This window comes from Aegilops tauschii, chromosome 5 (assembly GCF_002575655.3).
Source record: "Aegilops tauschii subsp. strangulata cultivar AL8/78 chromosome 5, Aet v6.0, whole genome shotgun sequence".
Taxonomy (NCBI): Eukaryota; Viridiplantae; Streptophyta; class Magnoliopsida; order Poales; family Poaceae; genus Aegilops; species Aegilops tauschii.
Window position 1 is genome coordinate 47,076,447 of NC_053039.3, and position 8,954 is coordinate 47,085,400.

Genomic DNA, 8,954 nt, shown 5'->3' on the forward strand with positions numbered 1-8,954 from the left:
TACATAATTGGCTCACTCTATACTCGAGGCTTACATAGCATCACATTAATGTCAGATCACTCATGGGAAATAAAATAAATTGAAGGCCAAGATTTGCGTATGGTGAATGAAACAATGCCGTCATGCATGTAGGATAAATACATCGCATCATGCTACAAAAAACAGAAAAGAGAAGTAAAACCCTCTATCATAGAGCCTCTTCCCCGTGAATATCTAGACACAGGAGAAACACAAAGGAAGAAGTTTTTGCATATAATATTCATAAATGAAGTTTTTACTCATTATCCATTGGCAACAGAGACACCTTAATAATATGATTTCCTGGTAGACAAACAATTACAAGATTTGACATTAGTGTGCTGACAAAAATGGCATATTAAAAATACCAATAAACTTAGAAAAATGGATGGTCAATGACTAAATTGACCAAGCCAAATAAGGTCTAGATACTAAAGGTAATAACTAATCACTTGACTAATTACAGGTAATTGCAGGTAATAACTAGTCAGTTGGCCAGCGTACTTGTCCCAGCACTTGCATACATAGGCAGGGCTCCCCTGCTCGCAACCACGGGGACCTCACGCCTCACGCTCGCCATTGCCATATCCACCGCAACTTTTGCCGCGCCAGCCACTCGACACGCCTCCTCGCCGATGAGGACCACGGGCGCCGAGCGCGGCCGCACCCCCTTCCCCTCCTTAGTTGCCTCGTCATATCCACGAAGCCTTCCTGGAGATTCTGAGATTGATCTCACCACTTCCGCAAGGAGTGCTCATGGTGACTGGGGCTCGGAGTTGGGTGGAGCGGGCGATCAGGATCCGCGACGCCACCGCGTCGTGGATCTGGCGAGTTCAGGAGTGGAAGGCAGCGGATCGGGCGGTGGCGGCGGTGACAGACCCGAGCACGAGATCTATGGCGCTGCAAAAGGCAGGGAACTGTCAGAGGAGGGCGGATCTGGAGCAGAGGACCCTGGCGAAATTGATCCACGGCGAGGCCACGATGGAGGAGAGGGCAAGGATGCCCGCCTTCCCCCAATCCCCGCCGGCTGCGTTTGTGATGTGGGCGCGGGCTAAGGCGAAGTCAGAGGATCCATGGAGGGCGCGGCGGTGGGAATGCATGCTGGGGGTGATACCATCAGGTGCATCTCCGCAGCGCGCATCCTCGTCGACAGCGGCCAGTCGAGATTGAGTGCGGATTCCCAAGTGGAGGTGAGGGCTCTGGAGGGGATTTCTGCTGCTACTTGCCACAATTTTCAATCCACGCCTCCTGGCTCTCCGATTCGAGTGGCACATAAGCGTGAGAATCGTCGGGCGACGTCGCCGCCGGCGTTGGTTACTTCTTCTCTGGCGAGAAAAAACTATGGGGGGCGCTCTGTCACTGCACGGAGGACCCTGCTTGTCGAGTGTGTGGTGGATGTGAGGCCCGAGCTAGAGACACTTAGCGACTGCTGGTTGGTTGGCGCTCGAAAAGGGGAGACACCCAAGCAGAAGACGCTTCCTGCAGATCCTATAGGAGAGAGCAAGGCCCGGTCTGCTCCCCAAGCTAGGGTTCATCTCCGCCGCCGCCGCGGGGCTCCTCCTGGCTCACTAGTGTGGGTCAGGAAAGATTTGTTTGAGCGTGGAGAGTTCTCTGCCAAATATTGCCACCCTGTTGGAGCGGCTGATCACCTGCCCCTTCTGAAGCAGTTAAGTTGCTCCAGGGATTGTTGGGCTAGAGAGCACGGGAGAATTCCATTCGCTGCTGTGGTCAAAAGGATGGCCGGAGCTGGAAGAGAGGGTTCTTGAGTGGGAGGGAGATATGCAGCAGGGAGGGGAAGAAACGAGACAGGGCGTGGTGGGACTGCTAACCCGAAATCATCAGGAGGAGGGGAGATGCAGCACCAGACTGCTCGACCTCCTGCGACCCAGATGCCTCCCATCTCTATCTACTCCAGGTCACCGATTGTTCCTCTGCCTCAACCGAATCATATGTTCCCACAGGGCCAGATGTATGCAGGATTTCCACTAGGAGGATATGCTCAATTCCAGGGTGTAAGTCAGTGGCCTATGCAACAACAACAATTCCCTTATCAGTTTCCTTTGTAGCCACGCATGATGCCATACCAATAGCAACTACCTTTCAACTCTGGGAGCTCGTCTGGTGGCAATGGCCTAGCTTTACCCTCTGGATCCAGCAAAAACAAAAGGAAGAAAAATCTCAAAGGGGGGCTGTGGACAACAATGCTGATCAGACACAGAGCAGCAGTGATGTGGAGGGGAGTGCACCTTACAATGTTGATCCGAAGTTCATTGGAGCCATATGCTATAACTGTGGACTGCCTGGACACTTTGTTGGGATGTGCTCTCTGCCCAGGAATTGTTTCATCTGTAAAACTGCTGGCCATCATATGGATGTATGCCCCACCTGATATAAGCCATACCCTGCTGCACACTATTGGGGGAGTGCTAACACAGGCCTGGGGTTCTTCCATGTGGAAGCTAGAGATGTTAGTGATAGCAATTGGCTTAACTTTGGAAATGTAGGCTTAGTGGTTGTGGATGGAGGGAATATCACAGGAGATGAGCTTGGGCAATGTTTCGCTGAGATGTGGAAAACCAACTGGCCATGGCAGATAAGACCATGTGATAAAAACAAATTCCTGGTGAGGTTCCCCCCAAATAAAAGAATTGCTGAGTTTGCTGAGTACCCATCCATGAATCTGAAAAGGAAGAAAGCAACTATATCTTTCATGAAATGGGGAGGAGAAATGCCAGAATATGAGTCCTCGATAGAAACTTGGATAGTAATGGAAGGATTGCCCCCAAAGTGGATAAGCTGGAGTGTTATAGCTCAAGTGGCATCCATTTTAGGGGTTCTGGTTAATATTGATTGGCACATGATATTCAGAAGCTTTTATGAGAAAGTGAGAATTCAAGTTGCAGTCAGAGACCCCAGCAAAATACCTACTGATAGAGTGGTGGAAATTCAGCATGAGTTGTATCTGTTGAGGCTTGCAGTGGAAAAAGATGCTGAAGAAAGCTCCAATTCTGACAACCCATCTGACCCTACTAGCAATAAGATTGAGGACACCAATGTCAACAGTGATGATGATCTGCTGGGAGAAGAAATGCAAACTGAGATGGAAAAGTCTGGGAAAATTATTAATACCCCAAGGCCCTCTGCTGCTCCTAGAGGATCCAAATCAAATAGCTACAAAACTCCTCGGGCTACTATTGAGAATACTACAGGCTCAAAAACTCAGAGAGCTCCACTGACCAAAAGCTATTTGGAAGTGGTCCAGAAGAAAACTAGAGATGATTTTGGAGAAAAGTTGCTACCTAGCTTTGAAGCTGCTGTAAATCAAGGTCATGACAAGGCTGTTGGTCTAAAAAACAACAAAACTGCTATGAAGTGGGGGCCTATAGAAGCCACCACAATGAGTGACAGAATCATAAGAGATGGGAAACCTGCTCTGACCAAGGCCCAAGAATTGAAGCAGAAGAGAGACTTGGAGATTCTTAAAGGTAATAAAAGGATAACTAATTCTTTTACCTTCTTAGATAATGAGCTCTTACTTAATATTGCTAAATCTACTGGTATTAATATGGGAGATGACTGCCTGACAGCTGCTCAAAATGTTGAGATAATAAAACAGATTGAGCTAGACAGGTTAGCTAAGCTCCAAGACAATAACCCAGAGATTTTTCTCCCTCCTGATATTGATATCACAGGAGAGGAATTTAATTATGTTGAGCCTGATCCCACTGGCAGAGATAAAAATGGGGATAATACACATAATAATGTGCATGATACCTCAGATGTGCCATGGGTTGAGGTGTCTTCCCATAGGAAGAGTAAAAGTAGGAGGAGACAAAAATTTAATCATGATAGGTGTCTTTTGGAATGTCAGAGGACTAAATGGATCCTCCAAAAGCACTAGGGTGCAGGAGCTCATTAGAGCACATCACCCTGATTTTATTTGTCTTTCTGAATAAAAAAAATAAAGTTTTACTAGTTCCCAACTAGAGGCCATAGATGTTGGCCTTGAATTTGTGTGGAACTGGCTTCCAGCTGCGAATACTGCTGGAGGGGTGTTGGTGGGTGTGAAAGATGATGTGTTTGAAATTATTAGTTGTGACATTCACATCTTTAGTGTTGCTCTTATGCTGAGAAATAAAATAGACAACAACATATGGAGACTAATTTCTATGTATGGTTCTGCTTATGATGCTTTTAAACTAGACTTTATTCAAGAGCTGCATAGTGTTTTTGATATGTGGGATGGCCGTACTATGATAGGTGGGGATTTTAATCTAGTCAGAGAGGCCTGTGACAAAAATACTCGTGAGATAAACCAGCATTGGGTAGATCTCTTTAATGAATGGATTAATAAATTTGGCCTTATTGAGCTCAAAAACTCAGGGAGGAAATTTATTTGGGGTAACAACGAGGATTCTGTAGTTATGGCCACTTTAGATAGAGTCTTCATTACTGTGGAGTGGGAGAGCTTACATCCTAATATTCAGGTGAAAGCTCTGCCTAGAGTGGCTAGTGATCACACTCCCCTGGTGGTTGATACCCGTGCCATTAAGATCCCTAAAAACAAAATGTTCAGGTTTGAGAAATGGTGTCTTGAGGTGGAAGGTTTCTGGGAAGTGGTGATCAAAGCTTGGAATACTGAGTGTCACTTAGTTAAAGCCATTGATATTTGGCAGTTCAAAATTAGGATTAAGAAATGCTATTAAAGGGTGGTGCATCAATTATGAGGCTGCCCAAAATAGACAAAAGCAATCTCTAATTGCTGAATAAAACTGCCTTGATATTATTGCAGAATCCCAACCTCTTCCCCCTAACTCCAGGAATAAAATTAAATCTATTTCAAGTGAGCTGAATGATATCTGGACTAGGGAGGAGATCAAAGCCAGGCAGAGATCCAGAGAGAGGGACATCTTGGAGGGAGAACATTATACTGGATACTTCAAGGCCATTGCTAACCAGAAAAGGAGTAAGAAACAAGTACTGATGCTGGAAGGAGAAAATGTTCCTGTGAATGATCCTAAAGGTATTCTAGATGTTGCTATTAAATTTTATAAGAAGTTATTTGGATACCAAGATAAAATTGACATCACCTTAGAAGATGACTTTTGGGGTGATGATAGTAAAGTTACTAGTGCTCAAAATGATATTCTTAACACCCCTTTTACTGAGCAAGAAATTAAGGAGGCAGTCTTTGGCTCTTATGCTGAGGGGGCTCCTAGACCTGATGGGTTCCCTTTTTTGTTTTACCAGCAATTTTGGGACGTTATTAAGAATGATTTGTTTGCTCTGTGTAGAAACTGGGAGAAAGGTGAGCTAGATTTATTTAAACTCAACTTCTCTCTACTTACCCTAGTTCCTAAGGAGGTGGATGCTGTCAAACTTGAAAAGTTTAGACCCTTGGCTATGACTAATTGCAGCTTTTAAAAAATTTCCAAGTGTGTCACCAATAAGTTTGGCCCCATATGTAATGAATTGATTTCCCCTAATCAAACTGCTTTTATAGAAGGCAGGTTTATTGTGAAAAGCATTGTAGCTGCACATGAAATAATTCATGATGTTCATGCCAGGAAAATGTCTGGTTTTGTTTTCAAACTTGACTATGAGAAAGCTTATGACATGGTAAATAGAGAGTTTCTAGTAGATATGATGTCCACAAGGGGCTTTAGCCCTGACTGGATCAATAAGATTAAGTCTTTGCTATATAATGGATCTGTTGGTGTCAGGTTAAATGACATGAACAGTGACTTTTTCATGACCGGTAAGGGAGTAAGGCAGGGGGACCCTGCTTCACCCCTACTGTTTAATCTTGTAGCAGATGTCTTCACTAGAATACTAGACAAGGCATCTTCTAACAAGTTTATTGAGGGGGTTTTTCCTCCCTCTAATCCTGCTGGAGTAATCAGCCTGCAATATGCAGTTGATACTCTCCTTTTTCTAGGCAATAGTTTAGACCAGGCTAAAAACCTAAAGTGGCTATTATCTTGTTTTGAACAGATCTCTGGCTTGAGGATCAACTTCCAGAAATGTGATTTGGTCCCCATTAATATTAATTCTAATAGGGCTAATATTTTTGCCCAAGTCATGGGTTGTAAGCTGGGAAGTCTTCCCATTAGATACCTTGGAGCTCCTCTTCACTACAATAAACTTAGGAAAGAGGATCTTCAGCTTGTGGTTGACAAAATTATTAAAAGAGGGGCAGGCTGGAGAGGGAGGCTCCTGTCCTTTGGCAAGAGATTAATATTAGTACAATCTTGCCTGGCTAGTATACCTTCATATTTGATGGGGATAATTAAATTCCCTAAATGGGCTATAGCCCTGATTAATTCTCAACTGGCTCACTGTTTCTGGGATGATTATGAGGGGCATTTTAAATACCACCTTGCTAGTTGGGGGTCCCTAGCCACTAAAAAGAATTTTGGTGGTCTGGGTATAACTAATTTGGCAGATTTTAATCTTTGCGTTCTTCCTTCCTAGGGCAAAAGATATATCTTAGATGAGGGTAAGATCTGGAAGAATATAGTTGACCATAAATATAATATTCATAATCCTAATATTTTTGCCTGCTCTAGTGTGGGAGCCTCACCCTTCTGGAAAGGAATGCTCTGGGCTATTAAGGCCACTAAATTTGGGTATGCCTGGAAGGTGGATAATGGCAAGAGTATTAGATTTTGGGAAGATTGCTGGTGTGGTGAGACTAATCTTGCTACTCAGTACTGGGGGCTTTACTCCATTGTTGTGGACCAGCATGCTACCATTGATGAGGTTTGGGATGGGGTCAACCTAAAGATTAATTTCAGGAGATGTTTCTCCTCGAGCATGATGATTGACTGGAATAACCTTTTTGAGGAGATTAAAACTCTAGTTTAGATTGACAGACTTGATACCCTTGTATGGAAATACGAGACGAAGGGACTGTACACAGTAAAATCCTTTTACAATGTTGTTAATTTTAGGGGGATCCTCCCTAGGAATATTCCTGTGGTGTGGAAAATAAAAATACCTCCTAGAATTCAAATTTTTCTCTGGTTGATTGCAAAAAATAAATTCTTAACCAGAGACAACCTTTGCAAGAGACAACATGTTGATATAACTTGCCTTTTTTGTTCTGAACATGCGTCCTCTTGCCATTTATTTTTTTCTTGTGTTGTTGCTGCTGAACTTTGGAGAGTAGTTAGGGAAGCGGCCCGTATTGATATTTGTGATAATATAACAAAAATGCTGGAATGCTGGGTCAGCAAGCCTAACATTGCAGCTGCCTTTGTGCAAGCTGCGGCCCTGTGGGCTCTATGGAAAAGCAGGAATGACATATGTTTTAATCGGTTGACTTGGATGGGTATGCAGGTGATCGTGAGGAAGACTACAAAAAACCTATCCTTATGGGAGGTGGTCATGCCAGATGCTGCCAAGCCGGAGCTAAAAGAGATCGTGCGGAAGCTGGAGCAGGTGGCAAGAAATCCCCCACCCCTCCTGTGGCCAGATCGAGGTTGATTGGGGGAAGATATGGGGGAGAACTCTCTGGGAGCGACCTGATCATGCTTTGATATACCTAGCATTGTGGCGATCTCCAATGCATGAAAAAGCGTGGAAAGGCGACTAAGGGCTGGAGCTTCGTCCTATTTTATCTTAGCTTCTTTCAGTTTTAGCCTTTCTATCGTCGAGGGGAGTTTCCCCCGGCGGGCATGTTGCTCTTTAGTTTCCTAAGCTTTTAAGCTTTGTAATACTTAACTGATACATGACCGTGTTCTGCTGGGTTTCATTGTTAATGCAATGGAGCTGGGGCTAGGCCCTTTTTCTCCCAAAAAATGCATAATAGAACTACTGAAATGGCATGTACAGGCAGCCACCAAGATTTGTAATGCAGTCATAAACCTGCATACTAAAAAGTTGATAATTGTTCTTGCTGATGTTCTGCCTCATACAACAGATCCGACCAATCTATAGCTCAGTTGTAAAATTTTAAAAATAAAATACAAGAAATGACGGGGGAAGATGGTTGCATCTTGCCTAGAGAGGGGCACCATGGCACCATCAAAAAGTGATCTTTGTACAACAACGCAACTCTGTATGCTCAGTGGGAGGGAAATCAACATCTACCCAAACCCTACCTGCATAACAACAAAAAATTAGGTAGACATGAATTAGAGAGATGAGCCCAGGTCAGCATGGGAAAATAAGGAAAGGAAAACAAAGATCTTACATGTGCTCGAGTCTCCCCCACGAACTGGGAGATGCCCTCAAACTCTCCTCCTCTGCAGGCAGCCGCCGGGGTGGAAGCTCGACAAGGATAGATTCCTCCATTGTCGTTGTTGCCCTCACTGCATCACACATTCATCACATGGCCTTCCTAGACTGTGTGCCCTGCGTCCACCCTGCCTGAATGGAAGAGATTGGAAGATGAGCAGCAGCGATGGAGAGAAAAAGGGAGGGTAAGGGGGAAAGAGAGAGGGGGGATCACCTATTTAGAGCGGTAGCAAGCGCCATGGAGGTCACCTGTTCCTCGAGATCCCGCCGGCAACGAGCGCCATGGAGGGACAGGAAAAAAAATACATGCGCTTGGCCATGGAGGTAGTAAGGACGGGACGAGGAGACGAAGACGGGCGGCGGACCAAGTCCGTCTTCTCCGCAGCTGCACCCCACCGCTACTGGAGCGCGGTCTCAATCGCTCTTCTTAGGCACAGATCCATCGCCTGTGTGCGCCTTCTTTGGCGTGTCGCCAGAGAGAGAGAAGTGAAGGAGAGGAGGAGGCGGCATAATGGAGAGCAGGGAAAGTGGGGAGCGGGGCTCACATGGCGAGGTGCGGAGGAAGTGGGGGAGGTGGCTGCGGGACTGCGAAGGAAGCGAGGGAGGCGGCTGCGGTATTGGAGAGGGAGGTGGCAGCGGGATTCACTACTGCATGAATTCCTAGTAGTGGCGGGGGGCAAAAAGCCTAGTAGTGG

The 8,954-nt window shown here is 45.4% G+C and overlaps 1 protein-coding gene across 1 annotated transcript; it reads left to right on the plus strand.

Annotated features, from left to right (window-relative positions):
* The first annotated feature begins 2,416 nt into the window (after window positions 1-2,416).
* On the plus strand, window positions 2,417-8,113 carry LOC120964296 (uncharacterized). Its single transcript, XM_040388788.3, has 3 exons — window positions 2,417-3,503; window positions 4,811-5,041; window positions 7,360-8,113. Exons 1-3 carry the CDS (start codon window positions 2,585-2,587, stop codon window positions 7,557-7,559), a joined length of 1,350 nt encoding a protein of 449 aa, XP_040244722.1. The 5' UTR covers window positions 2,417-2,584; the 3' UTR covers window positions 7,560-8,113.
* The last annotated feature ends 841 nt before the right edge of the window (window positions 8,114-8,954 follow it).